General features: G+C 48.6%; 11 protein-coding genes across 11 annotated transcripts; 6 read left to right on the forward strand and 5 right to left on the reverse strand.

Moving 5' to 3' along the window:
• Positions 1 to 282: 282 nt before the first annotated feature.
• Positions 283 to 1,428, forward strand: J7337_013162 (uncharacterized protein; the record flags this gene model as incomplete). The annotated part of the gene is made up of 1 exon (XM_044830658.1): positions 283 to 1,428. The coding sequence occupies one exon, from the start codon at positions 283 to 285 to the stop codon at positions 1,426 to 1,428; it is 1,146 nt and encodes a 381-aa protein (XP_044673933.1).
• Positions 1,429 to 1,823: 395 nt separating this feature from the next.
• Positions 1,824 to 3,095, forward strand: J7337_013163 (uncharacterized protein; the record flags this gene model as incomplete). The annotated part of the gene is made up of 1 exon (XM_044830659.1): positions 1,824 to 3,095. The coding sequence occupies one exon, from the start codon at positions 1,824 to 1,826 to the stop codon at positions 3,093 to 3,095; it is 1,272 nt and encodes a 423-aa protein (XP_044673934.1).
• Positions 3,096 to 3,610: 515 nt separating this feature from the next.
• J7337_013164 (uncharacterized protein) lies at positions 3,611 to 4,612 on the reverse strand (the record flags this gene model as incomplete). Its single annotated transcript, XM_044830660.1, has 1 exon — positions 3,611 to 4,612. The coding sequence occupies one exon, from the start codon at positions 4,610 to 4,612 to the stop codon at positions 3,611 to 3,613; it is 1,002 nt and encodes a 333-aa protein (XP_044673935.1).
• A 688-nt stretch (positions 4,613 to 5,300) lies between these two features.
• On the reverse strand, positions 5,301 to 6,248 carry J7337_013165 (uncharacterized protein; the record flags this gene model as incomplete). Its single annotated transcript, XM_044830661.1, has 1 exon — positions 5,301 to 6,248. The coding sequence occupies one exon, from the start codon at positions 6,246 to 6,248 to the stop codon at positions 5,301 to 5,303; it is 948 nt and encodes a 315-aa protein (XP_044673936.1).
• A 1,878-nt stretch (positions 6,249 to 8,126) lies between these two features.
• On the forward strand, positions 8,127 to 10,254 carry J7337_013166 (uncharacterized protein; the record flags this gene model as incomplete). Its single annotated transcript, XM_044830662.1, has 3 exons — positions 8,127 to 8,544; positions 8,592 to 8,826; positions 8,880 to 10,254. 3 exons carry the CDS (start codon positions 8,127 to 8,129, stop codon positions 10,252 to 10,254), a joined length of 2,028 nt encoding a protein of 675 aa, XP_044673937.1.
• Positions 10,255 to 11,071: 817 nt separating this feature from the next.
• Positions 11,072 to 12,580, forward strand: J7337_013167 (uncharacterized protein; the record flags this gene model as incomplete). Its single annotated transcript, XM_044830663.1, has 1 exon — positions 11,072 to 12,580. One exon carries the CDS (start codon positions 11,072 to 11,074, stop codon positions 12,578 to 12,580), a length of 1,509 nt encoding a protein of 502 aa, XP_044673938.1.
• Positions 12,581 to 13,513: 933 nt separating this feature from the next.
• On the forward strand, positions 13,514 to 14,929 carry J7337_013168 (uncharacterized protein; the record flags this gene model as incomplete). Its single annotated transcript, XM_044830664.1, has 1 exon — positions 13,514 to 14,929. The coding sequence occupies one exon, from the start codon at positions 13,514 to 13,516 to the stop codon at positions 14,927 to 14,929; it is 1,416 nt and encodes a 471-aa protein (XP_044673939.1).
• A 513-nt stretch (positions 14,930 to 15,442) lies between these two features.
• On the reverse strand, positions 15,443 to 16,603 carry J7337_013169 (uncharacterized protein; the record flags this gene model as incomplete). The annotated part of the gene is made up of 1 exon (XM_044830665.1): positions 15,443 to 16,603. The coding sequence occupies one exon, from the start codon at positions 16,601 to 16,603 to the stop codon at positions 15,443 to 15,445; it is 1,161 nt and encodes a 386-aa protein (XP_044673940.1).
• A 593-nt stretch (positions 16,604 to 17,196) lies between these two features.
• J7337_013170 (uncharacterized protein) lies at positions 17,197 to 17,799 on the reverse strand (the record flags this gene model as incomplete). The annotated part of the gene is made up of 2 exons (XM_044830666.1): positions 17,197 to 17,617; positions 17,738 to 17,799. 2 exons carry the CDS (start codon positions 17,797 to 17,799, stop codon positions 17,197 to 17,199), a joined length of 483 nt encoding a protein of 160 aa, XP_044673941.1.
• An 829-nt stretch (positions 17,800 to 18,628) lies between these two features.
• J7337_013171 (uncharacterized protein) lies at positions 18,629 to 19,228 on the forward strand (the record flags this gene model as incomplete). The annotated part of the gene is made up of 1 exon (XM_044830667.1): positions 18,629 to 19,228. The coding sequence occupies one exon, from the start codon at positions 18,629 to 18,631 to the stop codon at positions 19,226 to 19,228; it is 600 nt and encodes a 199-aa protein (XP_044673942.1).
• Positions 19,229 to 19,753: 525 nt separating this feature from the next.
• Positions 19,754 to 21,109, reverse strand: J7337_013172 (uncharacterized protein; the record flags this gene model as incomplete). Its single annotated transcript, XM_044830668.1, has 5 exons — positions 19,754 to 20,201; positions 20,253 to 20,653; positions 20,704 to 20,771; positions 20,822 to 20,858; positions 20,906 to 21,109. 5 exons carry the CDS (start codon positions 21,107 to 21,109, stop codon positions 19,754 to 19,756), a joined length of 1,158 nt encoding a protein of 385 aa, XP_044673943.1.
• Between the last annotated feature and the right edge of the window lie 520 nt (positions 21,110 to 21,629).

Raw genomic sequence — 21,629 nt, forward strand, 5'->3', positions numbered from 1 at the left:
GCGTCCGACACCCTATCCGGATATCAAGTACCCAACGGTTTCCCCACGATGTCGTATCAAGATGATTTGCAATTGGGTATTAAATTTCCGGTAACATTGTATGGAGAAGATCTGGAACTCTGTTATCCGGACTGTCCAAGCACCGATCACACTGACAAGAGTCGCCAACGCAGCGAATCAGTGACATGGCATTCCTAATATATAAACTCACTAATGTCTAGTGCCCTGCAGATACAATCAATTCACCTTTATTCAATTGTCATCGTATTAATAGTCAACAAGATGCTTCGCCCACGTTTCTCTGCCGCTCACCACTTCACCCTGACCACCTTTGGATGTCAATACCATGCCGATAGTCCAAGTAGCGAAAAGCTCGAGCTGATCCAAGAGTTCGACAACCTCATAAAGGACGCCGGCGTTCCGGTCGAGCGACTAGAACAAAACGATATCCCCTCCAGGGTTTGGATGACTTACTGGACCTCACCTCAGACCTTCAAGTCATGGTGGGAAAGCGACGCTACAAGAACCTTTTGGAGATCACTTCCAGACGATGCTGGCTTCTGGAGGGAGTCAGTTTGTCTTCCTGCCACTAGAGCTATGCATGAGTGTACAGGCAAAGATCCAGTTGGCTTCGGTCACTGCGGAGAACTCGTCCCTCTGACTGAGAAGACTGGGTATTGGGGGGCATATCGTTCTCGTATGACGCCCGACTATGAAGGCGACACCTACAGTTCTTCTTCGGACGCTTGGCAGCCCCCAAAGCCTATGACAGATAAGATTCGTCGTGGAAGAGCTCAGATTACCAAGTTCCCAGAGAACCTCTGTATTGTTATTGAAGGACAAGACTACAGTCATATGAAGGAAAAAGAGCGCGAGTACTGGAACGAGAATTTCGATGGCCTTACCAAGGAATGGGTCACCAACGTTGTGACAGCAGGTATTGAGAAGGGAATGGTGTCAGCGAGGGCATGCCACGCATTTGCGGGAGAGAAGACACTTGGAGCAACGAACGCTACAACCTCCAATGGCACCTCAAACGGTACAATCAATGGCGCAGCAAATGGTACGCACAAGAGTAGCATATTCCCAGGCCTCGACTACATCCGCCAAGCCCAGATCCTGTACTGGACCGACCTCTCCAAGATGGAGCACATGGGCCGATGGGACAAAGGCCACGTCAAGCTGCGACGTAACTTCATGTCAGCATACGGCCCAGGCGGCGAAATGCAAGGCGGCGACATCCTCCTCTGGGTCGATCTCGGCATAATCAAGGGCGATGAGATCGACGCCGAGTATGTTGGGTGCTACGAGGGTACAGGGTTTCTCGCGTTTGACGAGAGCGCGATGTTCGCGAGCTCGAGCGTCACTGCGGCTGAGCTGCCGCCGATTTTTGATAAGCCGATTGCGTGTCAGCCAATAGAGTGGTAGATCTCATGCGGAGTCAGATTGGCTGAGACGGGTGGGAGGGGATGTTATTGGGCAACAGGACATGCCGCTTATTCGGGACCCGAAAACAAGAGATGCTGTGTAGCAAACTTGGCGATTGCGGCTGCAGAAATCCATGGAAATGGTTGTCGGTATGCACGTTCGGCATGTTCTTATCACACCGTGAATAAAGCCCTCACGTCAGATGGCTGGCGGCGCCTGTCAGAAGGATAATGAAGAATGAGGAGACCAGGTTGAAGAGCATCTATATATAGCATGTGAGCCTTGGCATGAATAAACAATCTATATCTTTCAGACATTGTAGAGCTCATCTTTATCTGCAACTTCATCGTAGACAACATTGAGTATCTAGCGACTATTACGATCAATTCTTGAAAATGGCCTCAACAACCTACTCCCACCTCTTGCAGCTAGCACAGACTATCCTGCAAGCCACGGAGACTATCGTGAAACACCTTCAGGACACCAAGCAGCCGGAGCCGTCTTTTGATCAGAACAGCAAAGCGATTCAGGGTGATGCGGATATTCACTCCACCAGGATTCAGCTGAACGATGCAGCACAAGACCTCCTTCGCCTCGTCAACGGCCCAGCAAATGAATACCGCTCCTTCTACATGAGCCACTACACTCTTGCAGCTTACCAAGTTTCTCTTCATTTCAAACTCTTCAGACATGTTCCCCTCGGTGGGAAGATCAGTATCGCCGACCTAGCATCTAAGGCCGGCATTGATGAAGGTCGATGTCGCAGAGTAATCAAACATCTCGCGACTCAGCGCGTCTTTGAGGAAGTCGAGCCAGATGTATTCACTCACACCGCAAGTTCTGCTCTCATCGCACGAGACAGTGACATGGAAGCTATCCTCTGGATGCAGTTCGATGAAATGTTCAAGGCAGCTTCTGACGCCGCCAAATTCGTCCAAAATGATCTCAACGGTTCAAAGGACGCTGATTCACCGTTTGCTACCCGTCATGGCAAGCCGCCGTATCAATTCTACGCCGATGTCCCCGAGAAGGGCCTCAACTTTGCAAAGGCTATGGCTGCGCTCAATCAGTCGGACCGCTCAGTCACTGCCCTTCGCGATGGCTTTCATTGGGACAGGCTTGAGGCTCCTGGGAAGGTCGTTGATGTTGGCGGCGCCAGTGGTCATGTTTCCATGGACTTAGCAGCTGTTTTCCCCAACCTGAGCTTTGTCGTTCAAGACGTTAGCCCTGAAGCTCTCGATGATGGAAAAGCAAAGTTGCCATCTGAGATCGCAGACCGAGTCTCATTCATGCTGCATGACTTCTTCAAAGATCAGCCCATTGCCGACGCAAACGCGTTTTTCATGCGTCAGTGTCTCCATAACTGGCGGGACGAAGACTGCATCAAGATCCTTCGAGGTCTTGTCCCCGCGCTTGAGAAGTGCAAGCCTGGAACCCCTCTTCTCATCAACGAGGAAGTTTTGCCAGAGTTGAATGAGGTTTCAAAGTATCAGGAGCATCTGTCGCGACAGTGTGATATGTGTATGTTCGTAGTTACTGGGTCGAAGGAGCGTACTAGGGGAGACTTTGAGAAGCTCCTCAAAGAAGCGGATTCCAGGTTCAAGGTTGTCAAGGTTCACAGGAATAGCACGAGCACTATGGGTCTCGTTGAGGCGTATCTTGGCTAACAAGTCTCATTCATGTTGACTAAGCAATATTCACTATGTAAATGCACTAGGCCACAAGTATCAGAGTATCGATCGATGCTATATGAGAAAATAGGATCAAACAGTATATGCAGAACCAATGCCGGCATCGCGGTCAAATGTGTTTGAAATCGCCTACAGAATATAAAGTATGATTGATGGAATAGGCAGTATTAGGCCGATAGAGTCACCAAAGAAGAATATATCCACTACGTTCAGTCTTTGTATCAGTTAGATCATCATCCTCAGTTTTGTGGCCTCCTTGTTAGATGATCTCACAATTATGTCGAAATGGATACAGTCATTAAAAGCACGTACACTCTTTTCCAGGCTTTGAGGAGGAACAAGCATTTCTATAGTGAGACGCAACCAGGACTTTAGCATTACGATAGGTAAAGGTCCAAATGGTTTGACAGTGCAGCCATGTACCATGGTAGGGTTTCACCATCCATCGAAATAATATAGTGCATAACTCAACACATTATCAGCTATTCCACCTACAAAAGCCTAGGATCAACACTCTGCAAAGTCGGCGTAACCTTTCCAAACAATCCCGTATCCTTGTCGATGGGTACCTTATCAATCGTAGTCTCCCTATTATACCCATTTCCATCAGGAATATGGAAGCGATGATACGCGATGTACCACTCATCCGTTCCAGGAATGTTGATGATGGAGTTATGTCCCGTAGCAAGAATGCCCTTCGATTCGTCCTTCTCCAGAAGAACACCACGATATGTCCAAGGTCCAATGGGGTTATCCGCCGTAGCGTACCCAACCCGATAGTTCTCTGAGCCCGTATCGTCGATAGAGTATGTCAGATGATATGTTCCATCGCGATAGTTGACGAAAAGACCTTCGCGGAAATTCTGAAGACCTGTAATTTTGTGCCAGCCTGCTTTGAGAGAGACCATGTCGTCGTTTAACTCTGCGACAATGGGAACGCCATTTCCCCAGTAGATATACCACTTTCCAGTTTCTGGATCTTCAAAGGCAGCGGGATCGATAGCCTGGTTGCTGACAATCTCCTCATCAGACGTGCCCTTGATCATCGGCTTATCCTGTGCCTTCCACGGCCCCTCAGGATGATCAGCCACCGCCGCACCAATGCTCTTATGCCCATCGCTCACAGAGGGGTTATTCCCACTATGGTAGAAATAGTACTTGCCTCCGCGAGCAGCGAAAGCAGGAGCCCAGGCATTACCTGTAGCCCAGGGAACGTTGCCATTCGTACCATTGAGAGTAAGGAATGGCTTGTCGCTCTTTGTCCATGATACGAGATCTTTTGATTTCCACCAGTAGAAGACGTTGCCGCCCCAGCCTTCGAAACCGTCGGTGGTAGGGAAGATGTAGTATGTCTTGTCGACGATGGCGATGTTGGGGTCCGCCCAGAGGCCGGGGAGGACAGGGCTATCCCGTTTGCTGAGGGCGAGGGATGAAGCCTCTTTGAGGGTTAGGAAGGCCACGAGGAGATGGCTGGGAAACGATAGAAGACGCATGATGAGATAACTGAACACGGTTCGTGGGGTCTGTTTCGCTGTTAATTCCATCGCGACGAATGGCGACTTACACGGTCTATATATCACCACCAGATCGCCGAGCGTCACCATTTCCTGGAAGCATTATTCAGTTACCAGTTCTCCGGCCCGTCACGGACCGAACATTCTTCTGCATGGGATAGACCATCCATTCCTGTAATTCTATTCGTGCGCAAAGTCGAGATGTTTCCCCCGCATTGACTCTGGGGGATCGGCATTGCGGGGTGCTTAAGCGCTCGAGTCATTGGGTAATTAGCTGGGCTCGTATAAACCTCCAATGCTACCTGCCGAGATCGTGGGGCGACTAAACCACGTTTTGGTCACGCGGTGGGACGATCCCTCGGCTTGCTTCCTGTTCATCCCTAGTCTTGAATGGACTACGGTAAGTGTTTCAGGACATCGTTACTCCGAGGCTTTGGAGCCATGGCGTCTGTATTCCAAGGCGACTGTTACTTCGTCGTATACTCACCATGATTGACACAAGGTTCCATGCACCATCACAACATAATAGACCTTTTCTTGCTACAGATTTACATGTCGTTCGTGGTAGGTGGCCACGCAGTATATATATATAAGTTGAAGTATTTACAGATGCAATTCGTGTATAGACAATGAATTCCAGCTCACATCCCATCCCCAGTTCAGCCCTCTAATAAGCAACAGGCCAGCCATTGTCATATCTGAGCAAGTTGATGCCCAACAGCGCTGTGCCAGCGTTATCGTAGTAATGATAAACAAGAACGTCCGCATCGTTATCAGTGAAAACAGCATTATGTCCCGGTCCATGAATAGACCCGTGACTAGCCATAATCTCCGTTCCTCCACCAGACATCATCTGCTTGCCAGCCTTGTCAACATAAGGACCAGTAATGCTGCTCGATCGTCCAACCATGACACGGTACGTGCTAGCAGCGCCCTGGCAACACTTGTCGAACGACACCCAGAGGTAGTAGGTGCTTCCGCGTTTGGTGATGAACGGAGCCTCGACGGCGCCTTCGACGGAGGCGTCGCGTTTGGCGAGGGAGTACATGCTTGAGCCGGTGCGCTTGCCGGTCTTGGGGTCGAGTTGGATGAGCTTGATGCCGGACCAGAAAGAACCGAAGGAGAGCCACCATTTTCCGTCAGAGTCAACAAAGAGATTTCCGTCAATGGCATTGTAGTCGTTGTTGTTGTTGGACTCGACGACGACGCCTTGATTGGTCCACGAGCCGGATGCACCGGTCTTGCTGGTAGCGAGGAAAATGGCAGAGGTACGCTGGCCGAAGGAGGAGGCGGAGTAGTACAGATAGTACTGGCCGTTGTGGTATGAGATATCAGGGGCCCAAAGGTTCTTGTCACCCTTGGTATACTGCGTAGTCCAAGGCGCACCGTTGGGGAAAACAGCACCTGCATCCTTCCAGGCCGTTCGGTCAGAAGATGTCTTGAGCGAAACGTTATCGCCAGTATGAGCCAGTAAGTATCCACCGCTGGGAGTCTTGACAACCGTAGGATCGTGAACACGAGTATCGCCAGTGACGGGACCAGGGTTAGGATAAGCAGCGTTCACGCCGCTGAGGGACGCGACGGCGACAAGACCGCTGACGAGGAGTTTCCACATTATCAATAAAGTTTATGAGTAATGATAGAAGTCATCGTGTTTGAAACAAAAAAAGACATCGTGGTGATCTTATAGCCGCGACTTCCTCGGCATTCGGTGTAGGTCCTTAATAGTTTCAGCGGGCGCTGAAACAAGGCGGACCTAAGGCTTCGGGGAATATTCTTCCATCGGTGTAAGCGCTCCACGGAAGAATTGCTCAGCGGAGCTTCTCGGTCCGGTCCGAATTGGGCACGCTCGGCCGGTAGTTTAGACTGGGCTGGTTGAGGGTTCACCGCTGGAAGATGACGCGAGGAAATACGCCTATTGTTGCATCTCGTATCGTTGAGAGTGTTTCTTATCCGCAAACTCAAATTTCTCGGTTTTTGGGTTTTGGGGATGTGATGCAGGGATGAATACGCGGATAGCTCCGAGACAGCCAAGAATGGGATGAAACGGGATAGGGGAGTTAGCCGATCCTCCCAATCCCGGAGATAATCTCCGAATATTGTGTATTGGAAACGTTTGTGACAACGATCAGACGGTGATTATTGAGGACTTCCGGTCCAATTATGGCTAACTGAATAGAAGACATCTCGCTCATCTAGCTACGTCGAATGCCATCCTGGACAAGTGGTTTCATAGTCGAAAAAGCATATCGCGCAATCTTCCAGCTTCCATCCTCCTTCTTTAGAATAAACAACTCTTGATTGGAATGGGGTTCTGAAACTTGGGTCTGCAGCATGGTTTTTGTGCCCTCTGCTGTAGTTCTTGCGAAGGCCCATTCCGGCGACATCAAGACGATTTCATCGATGTCAAAAGTGATTGTGAGTTGAATGCTGTTAAAGATCCGCTCATACGTCTCAGTGAGAGCCTGCGTTCCCGCGCTGGCGCTGAAGTGGGGAGGCATTATAACGCCATCGCTGGTGTAGAGTGCGACTGTTTCTTTGACATTCCGCTCTTTGAGAGCACTTCCGTAGGCGTGCAGCACAGTAGTGATAGCTTGAATCTCGGGTGAAGACACTAGGAAATGTCAGCCGGTCATCTTATGAGAAATGTGTAGGGTAACTTACTGTTGATGGATGCTGATTCTGTTTGTAGACAACCTTAGGTCAGGTCAATAAACAAACTCTTGTTACGATGGATTTAATAAGCATAAGGGAATAGCTTCCCTATCCGTGATCTATTCTTTTATATGTTTCTCCGCTGGACTTATCTTCTATGAACCAGAAGTGGGGGTCCCACAACATGAGTTGAATCTCTTAATTCAAGAATGGGGTAGCAGAGCACGATGATGATAAGATATGCACTTCGTATAAAATTTAAGAAATCTAGAAGTGGGATTTTTCAATTACCATTTTCTGATCCATTAACACCACGAAAACCCTGCTTGAATGCTCTTAATAATCAAGTGGTGCAGCTTGACCAGACTAGAAATCAAGGGAAAGTAGTAGCTATAACTATAGTGTAAAAGTAGTCTTATTAGCGACCTACGCTCACTACTGGCGAGAATAATGTAATGATGTTTATTCTGAGATCTAGTAAGGCAAGGCATTTTCTTGTCTCTTCGTCAATATGGATATGCAGTTGCTAGATGCTACCTTGTCCGTACACCTGAAGCTTTTTCAGTGGAGCCTTATTTACTGTGTTCCCCAGTCTAATTGACTTCTCAATTGGCTACTCCGTACGGACTGAAAAGCTGCTGTAGCCTGTAGGTAGCGGGACTCTAACTGTCCAATACCTTGCAAAAGCTAAAGAATTAGAGCTTGTGATTGGCTATACTTATGGAAGAACATCCCAGTCGCCAAGCAGGGATCATCAGTTGGTGCCTCAGACTTGCGTTTATAATCTCACGCTGTTGCCTGCTCAAAACATGAAACAAAAACCTCAAGATACAAAAAAATGTCTCTGTGCGGTCTTTGCAGAGAAATACCATGGGAGAATCTTCCCACAGTCCCGCTTGAGTCGTTTCCGTCCATCAGTGGATATCCATATCTCGTGGAATTTCACCATTGGCCCAAAGACAACCGGGGCTACCTACATCATCAGAGCCTGGATGCTCTACGAAACGCCGCTGGCAATGAAAGCTGCGGTATTTGCTCACTGATACTTACTCAGGTCGAACTGTGCCAGGCCGAACTCGAAGAACTCAAGCCCCAGTGGGAAGCCGGGACTGAAACGGAGTATGGTTGGCCGCTATGGGAGATGTGGATTGTCAAGAGAGAAGTTGGAGGGGATGGGTTTTGGGTTATGAGTACGACGGACCGCGGTAAACGGACAGTGCGGCTTGTGGCGGCCATTGGGCTTTGTGTAGACGATGGTGAGATCGAATATTACGTTCAGAGATACCGATACTGATGTTTCTAGGCAATCCTTTAGCTCCGATCATTCGCGGACGACCGGTTGAGCAGTATGGCGGAACTTCGAAGGCGATAACCAGGGTTCATGACTGGGTCACTGAATGCAACCAGCATCCTAAGTGCAGCCCCGGAGATACACTGTTGCCAGGTCGAGTTGTTGACGTGGGTGATGATATCAACAGCCCATATGCGAAGCTCAGAGAGACGGACGGACAGGAACGCGGACATTACATATCTCTGAGGTATCTCTTCCATTCAGACTTCGAAATGACAGTCACTGATATTCCCACCGCAGCTACTGTTGGGGCAAAGAGCCCCAGTTCACAACCACCAAAGCAACTCTCGAGGAGCGCAAACGTCAAATCACCATCTCCGATCTCTCACAGACACATCAAGATCTCATCAAACTGGCAAGAGAACTACATGTGAGATATCTCTGGATAGACAGCATCTGCATCTGTCAAGGTGACTACGACGATTGGGAGCGTGAATCAGCAAAAATGCTCTCCATCTACGCAAACTCGTACATAACGGTTGCAGCCTCAAAAGCAAAGGATCACTCAGAAGGACTCTTTAGCGAGACAACGCCAAGGGAATACAAGAAGTTCGAGTATAAATCCGGAGATATCAGTGGGCAGGCCATGGCGTTCAATCTTCCGATTGATAAAGAGTCGGGGGCTAATTCCTATGTGAGCCTGCCGGATGAACCACTGTCTGATCGGGGCTGGGCTCTTCAGGAACGAGTACTACCGTATCGAAGCTTGCTTTATACAAAGCAGCAGATGTTCTTTGAGTGCAGTGAGGGATTTCGAGGGGAGGATGGCACGGCTCTCGATTCGAGATTTATTAATGTGCATGATATGCCAGACGGACAGGACCAGAAAAAGAAGCCCGAAGATGAAGAAGAGGAGGAAGAAGATCCTAAAGCAAGCCTGTATCAGTCATGGTATAGCCTTCTCTGGATATATGGCCCTCGAAAATTGACAGAGCCGTCGGACAAACTCCCTGCCATCTCTGGTCTTGCGAGTATCTTTTCCAAACGCCTTAAAGACGAGTACGTCGTCGGGCTCTGGCGGTCAAGACTGCTGGAAGGACTTGTCTGGCAAAGCCTAGAATGCAGAAGGGTTTCAGAGTACAGAGCACCATCTTGGTCATGGGCCTCCATGGACGGAATTCCTGGCCTCGGGGTAAGAGCACCTTACGAGGAAGTTGCCAGAATCCTGGATGTCAAGGTTGATCTCAAAGGGACAAATATCTACGGCGAGGTCACGAGCGGAAGACTGAGACTCCAAGCGCCGATGGAGCGATTATATCTCGACACAAATGACTGGGATCCTACGAAGCCGGGGTTTGCGTATGATAACAACCCTCCGATTCGTACGGCGCATGATGAGACGCATTCGCGCTTCGACTTTGATTTTACTGCTGATGATGCGCCGCAAGAGGCACTCAAGATAGTCAAGAGTTTAGAAGGGAAGGAATTATTTGCGCTCATCTTGCTGAAAGTTAAAGAAGAGGATGATGAGACTTATCATGCGGTAGTGGTAAAGAAAGTCGATGGGGGAGAGGAGTATGAGAGGTTGGGATTTGGGTTGCTCGATGAGAAGGCTTTGGGACGTAAGCCAGAGCTTGACGCGCAGGATGAGTTTCCTATCATCACGCTTGTGTAATTAATTATCAGATGAGAGACTTGATATTGTTGTTTGGCTGGTTCAATCGCTTCCTATGATGTCGACCACTCAAAGGGCTGGTGCGAGGCATTTTAATCTTACAGCCAGCCACATTGTCCAAGCTGAAACTGTCTACCGAATGGAAGTCATCGCAGAAAGCCTCATCGAGCAGGGGTGCATTGCCAAGACTGCCGCAGTCCCAAATATTTGCTGTTTGCAAATGTAACAGGCCAACAGAGAATCGATTTAATGAACATTGTAAAGCCATGTAATTAATTATATCCGGCAGTCTGTCGACGTTCACTCTCTCTCTATAGCAGATGCGACTTGCAGAAGCGTCCACTCACACTTATTCGACATCCTGTACTTTTTTTTCCCGCCTGATGCAGCCTGTGCTACCGAGTCACACGGGCTAAAGTTAGTCAACGCCACAGTCTTATTTAAGCTTAATTGAAACCACTCAAGGCAGATTGAAGAGCAGTGCCAGCATGTCTTAAGACCCCTTTCCCCATTGCGCGCATGTCCCTCGCTCCCATTCTCTCATCGCATCTGCAACAGCGAAGAGGAAGAAATGGTCTGTCTAAAAAGTGCAGCCCGTTTTGGGGCGTTTTTATGTCTATCAAGGCAGATAGGGAGCGTCATTGCTGGTAAGCCAAACTGCATACTCCGGAGCATCTAGGATACCTAATTATTTCCAGCCTGTTCTAACGAGGAAACTTTTACAATTACCGAAGCGACCCAAGTATCGAGCCTGGCAGCATCATGTGCAACATACACCGGCGATCTCCATCTCATCAATATCACGAAGACAATCAATATGACGGGCGTCGAGACACTCATCGGCGATATCACGTACAACAACGACTTCCCAGACGAGTACGTTACGTTCTACAGTTCAACGCTCAAGAACGTTACCGGCGACTTGCTGATGTACGGCGCCGGCGGGAAGATTACCAAGACACCAGGAGATCTGAACATAACGCTCCCCGCTCTGCGAAATATCGATGGCCTGGGCGCGTACTGGGGATGGGGCGACATATCAATTAATACGGACACAAAGCTTAACATACCGAAAGGGTTCCAGATCAGTTCTGGAGCCAGCCAATCTTCCGCGAGGAATCTGTACTTGAACGTTACCTATACTTATAGCATCGGCGTTTCAGGTGTCGACTTTCAAGCCACCGGTGGTGCACTATTCACCTCATCGGCGGAGAAGGTTGAACGCGAGATCACGATCTTCGGAAATAGTGGACTAGAGCGTGTCGAACTAGATGATCTCAAGTTTGTCAACTATACGGTGGACGTCAGGAGTAATTCGGACCTTGACTATATCTCTTCATCTCTCTCGGAAGTCGGACTTTTGCGCGTCAAGGAAAACGGGAGAGATACGCATCTATCGGTCCCTAATCTCAAGAAGCTCGGTGGCCGTAGCGATCCTGGCAGACATACCAGCGGAGGCGACGCTGGCGGTATTTTCAGGGATCTTGTCAACGCCAACCTACCATTGCTGACTGAGGTTCACGGCGATGATGTCGATTGGTTCAAGGGAAAGCTCAACTTCACTTCCAATTTCTTCTCAGAGCTTAGTCTTCCGAGTCTCAGGACGGCAAACTGCACACTCGGGATCGATGAGAACATTGCACTGAACGACCTTTCAGTACCGAGGTTGAGCTACGTCAAGGACTTGCAGATACACGATAACCCTCGCCTTCTCAACTTTACGGCCAATTTGCTTAAGAACGCTGATAACATCAACATGACCGGGCCATTCACCAACGTCGAGTTCTTTGGTCTCGAGGTCATTACGGGTGATTTCTATTTGGCTGGCGACAAGACCATGGATTGTTCTTGGTTCGATGAACATTTCCTCAATCACATTGTTCAGGGGTCATACAAGTGCGTCGGCAACCATACCAAGCCTGCGACCGAGCGCAAACCCAGCACACCGACCGACGAAGCAGATCTTGAAGATGAGGGTTCGAAACAAGGAGGAAGGTCTTCCAGTGGAAGTGGCGGGGGATCATCTTCCGGAAGTAATGGCGGGCTATCGACTGGTGCAAAAGCAGGTATTGGCGCGGGAGTCGGTGTAGCTGGTCTTATCCTTCTTGGTCTTGGTGCTGGGTTTTTGATTGGCAAGAAGACGAAGAGCACACCTGGTGCGGCCACTCATACTACTGAATCTGGGTACCAGAAGGCTGAGCTCGATGGAGACGGTAAACCGTCCAGTGGTGTGAAGCAGGTGTATAGTGTAGAAGCTTCGGAGATGCAGGATACGGGCAAGTCTGAGTTGCCTCTTAATCCAGCTAGAGCCGAGTTAGCAGGATAAATCTCTGCGGTCTTGGAAACCCTTAATCGAGAGGCCATTCTCATAATAACTTGGATATCACATATTGAATTCAAGGTTGGAAAGATATGCCTCAACCCGAATTTTCTTTCCAAGGAGGTCCACTAGAATTGCCAACGTGGTTTGATAGAAGCCTTCTTTGTGTCAATTCATAGGTGCCTGTTAATAATAAGGCTGCACTGAACTGAGCTCGAGCGGCTGATCCGGTCTAACAGGCCACCACCAATCAAGCACAGCCATTAGCGAACTGCATAACGCCACAGCGCTTCGATCAGAGTTTCAACCCCCCTGCCAAGCTATCAGGCGCCAGCAAATTCGAACTTAAATGAACGGTAATAAGGCACGAAAGACAGCTTGGCAATTTGAACGATTGCAGGCAGCAAACGTTGAACTCCTCGCCATATCATCCTCTGCGATCAGCTGATGGTCAGACCAGGCTGTTGATACTTCATCCCGCTTTGAAGCACGATGCTCCTATTCAGTGTATGCTAGAGCCAGCCATTTTCTCTTCTAACCCCATCTATGAGGCTCTATCATACACCTGGGGCGATCCCGGAAATGGTTGTAATATCTCACTCAGTAATCACGATTTTCTTGTAGGAGACAATGCCGCTGCCGCCCTCCGCAGATTGCGATGGAAGAGGAAGAATAGAATACTCTGGGTAGATGCAATCTGCATAAATCAAGCCGACGTGGACGAGAAAAGTACGCAAGTTCCTCTCATGCAGAAGATCTACGGTCAAGCACAAAACGTCTTGGTCTGGTTAGGAGAGCCTACTGATGGCAGTATTCTTGGCATGAGATTACTCCAAAACAGGATGGCTAGTGTTGGCTGGCATCAGTGGAAGATTGACAAAGACTACGGCAAACCGACACTTCCCTTTTTTAAAGTCTGTAAGAGGCTCTATCGCCAGAATGAATCGATCGAGATTGATAGAAGAGCAAATAAACGGGGAAGTCCGTGAGCTACTCGATCGACCGTGGTGGCGCCGAACGTGGATCATCCAAGAAGTTGTGTTGGCAAAGAACATCCAGATAATATGTGGCGAGGATATCATCACGTGGGATGCAGTGGCATCTCTGTTCAAACGGCTAAAATGGACACAGGGTGAGGTTCGGGTATTCGATGTCAAGCTGAGTGATCGAAACATATTTCCTGATCAGATGTACAACCTTATCTCTGGATATCATCAGAAATGGCATTCGAACGATAGGAGGCTCGACCTTTTGGACGTGCTATACCAGTTCAGAACGTTAGAATGCACAGTTGCGCATGACAGGATTTATGGGTTCTTGGGAATTGTGCATCCTAATGTGGCTACAAAGATAAGCCCGGATTATCATCTCGATGCACCACAGGTGTACCGTGACTTCGCAAGAACCATGATTCAAGTTACAGGCAACCTACATGTGCTGAACTGTACAAGACACTGGTCAGGCGTTGAAAATGGCGCTCAGCAGCAAAAGGCATACAGCGTCCTGGAGCAGTCGAGATACTACGACATCCAGGCTCAAATCTTCGATGGACCAGATAAGACTCCGAGAAGAGGCTGTGCGAGACTGCCTGATGGCTGGGAGAGAATACCGCACAAGGAGAAGCCTCTGTTTCGGGACAATAAGGATAGGAACAAACAGTCTACTGAATTGAGTCCATTAGAGAGCCAGCAAGCTGCGAGAGCTGAGCATTATATCAAGCAAAGAGAACTCTCACCGGGATGGTCTAAGATCTGGGACAACCTTGGCCGTGCAAAGGTTGTGTATGGAGCCGGAGAGACGGCGAGAGAGCACAAACTGCGAAATGAAAGAGAGCTTCTCCGACAGAGGCTTTCCAGATTACCCTCATGGGTTGCCAACTGGGAATGTCCAACTCGATGGGACCCTAAGCCACTGATCAATTTTTCGCTATCACAGCCTCGATATTTCGCATCCGGAAACACTACTGCGGCACTACATATTGGCTCCAACCCACGGGTTCTGTCTCTCAAGGGGCAGATAATTGATGAAATCAGGCAACTCGGACCCGTATGGCATCCTGAACTTGACAGGCCCCCTATCTCCAGGAAAGGCATCAACGCTCTTGTTGAGTGGGAAAGTCTTGCCCTGATTGAGCTTCCAGACTGCCCTTACGGCGGCGCTGAGGGTCGCACCAACGCCCTATGGAGAACAATGATAGCTGATTATGCAGGTACAGAAGCTGCTGACAGTAATGACTGGGCTTACATCGAGACGTGGTATGACCGAACTGGATGGGGTCGTGAGCTCCCAGATATGGCATCAAGGGGAGTATATGAGACAGTCACACTTGAGGTGCGCATCGCACATTGTTGGTGACTTATCGGGGCTACATGGGATTGGCGCCTTGGAATGCACAGATCGGTGACAAAGTGGCTATTCTTCATGGAGGCGAGACGCCTTTTATCCTTCGTCACGTCAAGGGGACAGAGGACTTTTCATTAGTCGGAGAAGCTTTTGTGTATGGGCTGATGGGTGGGGAGGGAATGTCGGATGCTTTTGGGAGAGGACGAGATATTAATATCTTATAAGACCAAGACAGGAGTTGTTAATTACTTTATATAGATACTAACCTAACATGTTTGGGGCAGTGCATGACAGGAGAGGAGTTTACAGTATATTTAATTATGTTTAGAATTTCTATAACCTTTCTTTTTAAACAAAATCACCTAAAGAAGTGAAAACTTGGCTATTATAAAACGATATCCCTGTTAGGCGTGAGCCTAAAGGAGCAAGAAAATAATAAACCTTAGGATAGGGTATTAAAATAAACTTTTTAAAGAGTTACCTAAATTCAGGCTAAATTTATCTAAATACTTTCATTAATTAGGGTTAAGATCCCAAGTTTTCTTTGCTTCCCTCCCTAGGTGAGTCAGCCGAACCTACATCGTCCTTGTCAGTAAGGTACCTCGCATACTTGACAATCGGCTTGCCCTCCCCAGGACGCTGATCCATAATCTCAAATAGCCCTGTTGACGCCATGAGCTCATGAAGCTTCTTGAACCCGTACGTTCGAACATCAAAATCAGGGTGCCATCTGTTCATAAGCATTCCAACAGGCGCAAGGCCAGCCCACCCATCTTCGCCCGTTCTTGCTTCAACCGCCTCACGAAGCCATTCTATGACTTGATCATCGACGGGTCGCTGTTCAGGCTGCACTTCGCCTGGCTGCTCGGGGGATGATAATCGGCGTTTTGTTGGTGTAGGGCCGTTGGGGTCGGAGTCGAGTCTTTTTCGCTTGCCATTTTGTGGGCTATATAAGGTTGCGTCAGAGGGCTCGGCTTTGTTTTTCTGTGCACTAGATGGGCCTGCGGATGATTCACCATTGACCTTCCCCCGCGGTTCAGCCCTATCCTTCTGGAAATCAGTTCTTTCAGGAAGCAAGCCTCTTGCAGGCGCAGGCGGGTCCATCGAAAGACCTTTACCCTTTGAAAACGCCGATATTGGAGCGTGGCCGCGAGGAGGTCTCTCGCTCAGCGATACCCCATTGAGCGGTATCGCAGTCGACGACCCCGCAACATCAGCCTCAATCGACGGAGTCCCAGATCTCGGCACAAGATTCTCAACGTAAATGAACTTATCACACGCCGTGACAAACGGCTTCGGCGTCTTGCGTTCTCCACACCCATAAACCACCAACCCGGACTCTCTGATCCGCGACGCAAGACGCGTAAAATCGCTGTCACTCGAAACGATACAGAAACCATCGAATTTGCTAGAATATAGCAAATCCATAGCGTCTATGATCATCGCTGAGTCTGTGGCGTTTTTCCCATAGGTATATGCAAACTGTTGCATAGGATGAATCGAGTTGTTGAGAAGCTGCGGTTTCCATCCGTTCAAGCGGTTGCTGGTCCAGTCGCCGTATGCGCGTTTGACAAAGGTTGTGCCGTATTTTGCGAATTCAGCGAGGACGAAGGAGATCATGGAGGCGCTGGCATTGTCTGCATCGATGAGGACGGCCAGTTTGGCTGCTGGGGCGATGGAAGCCATGCTTTGAAGCTGAGAGTCGTTCATTGGATATTTTGGTGGTGAATGATCTAGGTAGATAGGTCAGCGCTTGCTGTTTCAACCGTGATTCACGCGACTCACTCGGTGTAAATAAGGCTGTTTCGCCTTTTGACGTTTCAACTGTATCTTTTATTGTTCATTTGAACTAGATGCTGATACTCGTCATTCTCCTGTGTTGATATGCCCAGAGCCTCTGTTCATGCGTGGTTCGAGCTTATGGGGACCCGCCCGAGGGGAGTAAATAAAACTCGGGACCTTAGGCCAGCGTGATAAAAAGGTTTAGGTAGCGTAGCAGAAGTTTAGTATGAGTCTATTTTGTCATCCTAAGCTTAGGTCTTGTGTTTTCTTACTCCCTGAGGACGCGCCATCTCAAAAGCGGGGTTGATCTGACCGACGCGTTGCTCCATTATCCAATCAGAAGCCACCACCGCTGGCCTTACCAAATGTCACCAGAAATGAGAGGAACAATGGGAGGAACGGTGACTGTGTTACGTCAACGTATTGATGAGCTATCGACCTCGATATATTGAACAAGATAACTTCAGCAGTAAGTCTCTGATTGCTAGTCCACACGCTCACTCTGACTCTTCTTCAGCAGCGATGTACTCCTCAACTAATTTGGCCTCCCTCCGTTCACGAATCTCACGCAATGACGACTCAGCCGAAAGCCAACCAACAACCAACATGCTCTTCATAACCCACGACCTGCGAAACGTCTCAGCCCTATACCAGTCCCGCTTTTGACTATGCAGGCCCGCCACCCAGGGAAAGTTGGAGGTGATGTGCATCTGCAGCAGCGCTGGGTACAGCTCCAGTTGAACCATGGCTTCTCTGGTCGCGACTTCGTACCATCGGTAGCTACCGAACGCGAAACCGAGAGATGAGCCGATGAGGAAGGGGAGACTAGCTGTTCCCCAGATCATGCTGCCTACCATACCGCTTGAGACGCCGACGACTGTTGCGGTTGAGATGCCGGATACCAAGCTGCGTAGCATGCTATACCAGGTGAGTTGATGAACTATCGATGAGAATCGAGTGAACTTACAATAGTCCAGGGCCACTGTGCAAGGAACAATCAGTCAGTTCAGTCCGGTCATGAGGGTATCGCAACCTTACCTCACGACTCCCCAGCCACTCAGCAAGCTGATGAAGGGGAAGCTATCAAAACGATCCGACATCTTGGAAAATAAGAACGAAATGTCGTAAAAGGTTACAGTGGTTGGGAAGGCTGAGCAAGCTTGTAAGCGTGAGCTTTGAGGTGAGAGAATACCTGAGGATCTCAAGGGAGGATGTTCAGAGACGGGAACGCGATCCGTTAGCTGCAGCCACTTGGGGCTGATCATCCGACACCAAACTCTAAATTCGATAATTATATCTCAAACAGGACTAGCTGGTAGCACACTATGACATTTTTTCTGTCAGATGTTTCTTATGCGCAAGACGATTGCCTGCATTTGTGTCGTTGTTCTTGGTAACCAATGCTGAGCCAAGATTGTGAGCGATAAGCTGGCTGATAAGACAATAAGATAAGCATGCCCAGCTGATATCTCTGGTCACGGATTGTTGGAACAGCACGATGAAGAACAAGTCCTTATATATACTATTGATATATGTGCACATGACATTGGTCATAAAATGATACACGAGTTCTAAGTCATAGTATCAGAATTCATCCGCTGTGTCCGTCATTTCGTACGAACTGCAGGTTTCCTACTCGGTACACCATATATTGTGAGGAAATCATTAGAATGTTCATCGACTTGCGAATAAGTTTGGTGGTTCATATTGATCTAACATAATTGATCTTTGGACTTGAAATGAACAAAATTGAAGTAATCTGAACTCCAGTCGTGAGGAAAATCATATAAATAGTTTATTTCCTCCTCGACTATGGCAGTTCTATTCCTTCGTCACCAAGCTTTTCATAGCAATTATGCGAAAACATATCCTCTGTTAACAAACATATCTTCAGGCTCCTTACCTTCTATCTTGCTCACTTTCATAACCATGCCTTTCGACCAAATCCAGCAGTGGGCGAAGAAGCGTACTGACAAGAAGTCGAGTGAGGACCTTCAATCGTCACCCACTTACGAGGCGGAACCACCAGCCACCATGGAGGGACCACCCGCCTTCATGGCGCGCAGAAGCACAGCTACGTTCTTCACTCCAGAAGGCCGTAGAAACTACGTGATCGAGCATCTGCGCCTCGATCCCGCCACTGCCGCAACGTATGAGCAAGCCATCAACGATGGCAGCCACATGGTCGGAAGAAATGGCTATGGTGAGCTACGGGAGGTCGACCAGTACGAACTTGACTACTGGATGACAAAAGAGCGCGGCAAGAACCTTTATCGCTTCAAGAAAGGAGTGAATCTTGTCAAGGTCCCAGAGGGGTTCCTCATCTACTTGGACGAGATGAGCAAGGCACGAAGACGTGGGGAGATTGAGAAGGAGATCGTTGTGCTGCAGGAGAAGGCGCAACGAAAGTACTACCCGGGGCTGAATAGAATCATGCATACTGATTATCGGTACAAGATCGGCAGACTGGAAAGAGAGCTTGTCGACATCCAGGCCATTGGAGAGCGCCGGGGTCTTAACAACTGGTAATTGTCGGTGCGGGGGGGAAACGCGGGGCTCTGGGGGTTCAAGAAGATCTTCAGCTTGATCTATGAGGGTAAGCAGGGGGAAATCACACAGATTGTGATCTTGTTCGAGTTGCGGCTGTTTTGCTAGTGAGATTGGGAGCAGGGAAGTTTTTGATCTATAAAGTATGTACACAGATTGTTCAGCAGTACACGTGGCGTGGGCAGTAAATTGATTTTGTGCATAACATATCTCTTTTTGGTCAGATGTTCGAAACATTATTTCTGTAAACTTAGTGAAATCCTGGGGCGTAAAATGAAGTATGAGTGTAGGGTATATTGTTTACTAAAGTCCCCCTGACTAAAGTTAAGTGTCGGGACCATTGTTCAATTGCGCGAGTCGTGGAAAACCAGCTACGGTCTGAGAGAACGGAAATAGGGGGATGCAGTGATTTTGTTTAGATAGTAATATCTTGCGTCATCTAAACTTCGTTTGGTGGCTAACTTGTAGAAGCTTATTTTTCTTTTGTGCGCCTCGAGAAATAAGTGTCTAATCAGTGCTAGTACGGCCTTTCCTGTCTTGATGCGTCACCGAAACCTGCGTCTGGACAACAATGCCTTGCTCAGCAGCCGAGCTCCCCTGATTCTTCCAGATTGACCCATCTCCAGTCCCGCCCCTCCCGACATCATATGTCAACTCGACCTCATCATCGTCACTGCCAAAAGCATTGCCTTTTGTCCTGCTCACACTGAAGAGCTGGAAGTGCTTTGAACCAGATTTGGATAAGTCAGTTGGTCCAGATGGTGTACCGCGTGAAGTAGAATTGATGCGTTTAATGCGGAACAGAGGCGCTAGGGTTGGAAGACAAGCTGAAATGACTGCGACAGATGGCTCGAGACTGGACCACGCGAATGACGGACCCATCCACCATGTAGCATCGAGGTTCTGGAAGAAGCCCCAGAGGTAGTAAATGCGAGCGATACTGGCGACACAGACACTACATAGGGTCAGTTGGAATGTCATTATAGAAAATGGCAAGGTCACCTACAAGCTGCCGAGAAGCATAATGCAAATGATAGAAATCTTGGTCTTATTGTTCATATGCAGTGTCCAAATTCTCGGTATCGGAACAGTCAAAATGATGATATCGTTCATCATGTTCATGATTCCAAGAACAAGGAAGAACAGCTTCACTTCGATACATTTGCCTTTAGCGCCAAGATACTGGTTCCAGAAATGACTGACGGGCCGACAGGCGAACGGCATGGTGATCCAGAGGATGAATGGGTATACGGTCGTTAAAAAGGTTGCTATCCAGAACATTATTCTGTAGACTCGATTTTTGTCGATGCCGAGGGGGAAGAGGCGACGGTACAGGAGGAGGATGCTAATTTTGACAGATGTGACGGCGAGGGCGTATACGAAGGGTTCGGCGTAGACGATCTGGCGCTGTGTGAGTACAGGAAGGGGTTAATCATAAAACGACCTTGTGGACGTACCTTGAAGACGTCAACAAGAGTCGTGAGCTTGATTGACCACACATGAGCCCCAGAGCCATGCTCTCCAGCTATTACCCATCAACACAAGGATTCAAAAGTATTGACAGGGAGAGCTTACCCAATATCGTCATGGCGACAGTAGCTGAAGCACAGAACTGCATCACATCAGCGAAAGCTTAATCATTTCAGTGAAAGCACTTACCAGACTGACCAGCACCGCCCAATCGTCCATCTCGATGTTCGCCGACTTCATGGTCCTCACGTAGAATCGCAAAGCGACAACAGTGACAGCAATGCCAAGAACAACGCAAACGACGACATTGTACGTGGTGATGACATTGTTCTCGAGATCCAGTCCTTTCGGTGGTGGACCAAAAATGGCTACGATGTTAGGGTCAACAGCCATATCTGCTTATCAGGCTAGCTGCATGCAGAACACGATAAACATCAAGGGCAGTTCAAGTTGGCTGTTGGTTAGTCAAATGGGCTTTTACCAGCCTAGTCAGGTAATCACCATGGCGAGACACAGGAGCTCAGCATCGTTTCTTTTTCCACTGGCCAGGCTTCCACTGCAAATCTCTAACCGTTACGGGCTCGTTTTTTTTTTTCGTTTACTTACGCGGAAATGAAGCAAAACAGGCCATTTGTGAAAAACCGGTGCAGGCTTGACGGGGCTGGAGTCCACTTCGATGCTACCTTTTGTTGGCGGCTATGGAGAATGAGAAATCCTTCGAGGGGCCCCAGGCTTTCAAGCAACTACTCTCTAAAAGTCTTCAACATGCTTTAATAGACCCCAATACTCCTGAAAATAGTCTACTTCGCCATCTACTACAGAATTCGCGTGGTATTGATAGGAGTGATGCGCATAGTGAGATCTGACTCTTATCACAGCGAGAGATGAACTGCCAAGACAAAACTTGCGGCTC

Source organism: Fusarium musae, chromosome 11, assembly GCF_019915245.1.
Source record: "Fusarium musae strain F31 chromosome 11, whole genome shotgun sequence".
Lineage (NCBI taxonomy): Eukaryota > Fungi > Ascomycota > Sordariomycetes > Hypocreales > Nectriaceae > Fusarium > Fusarium musae.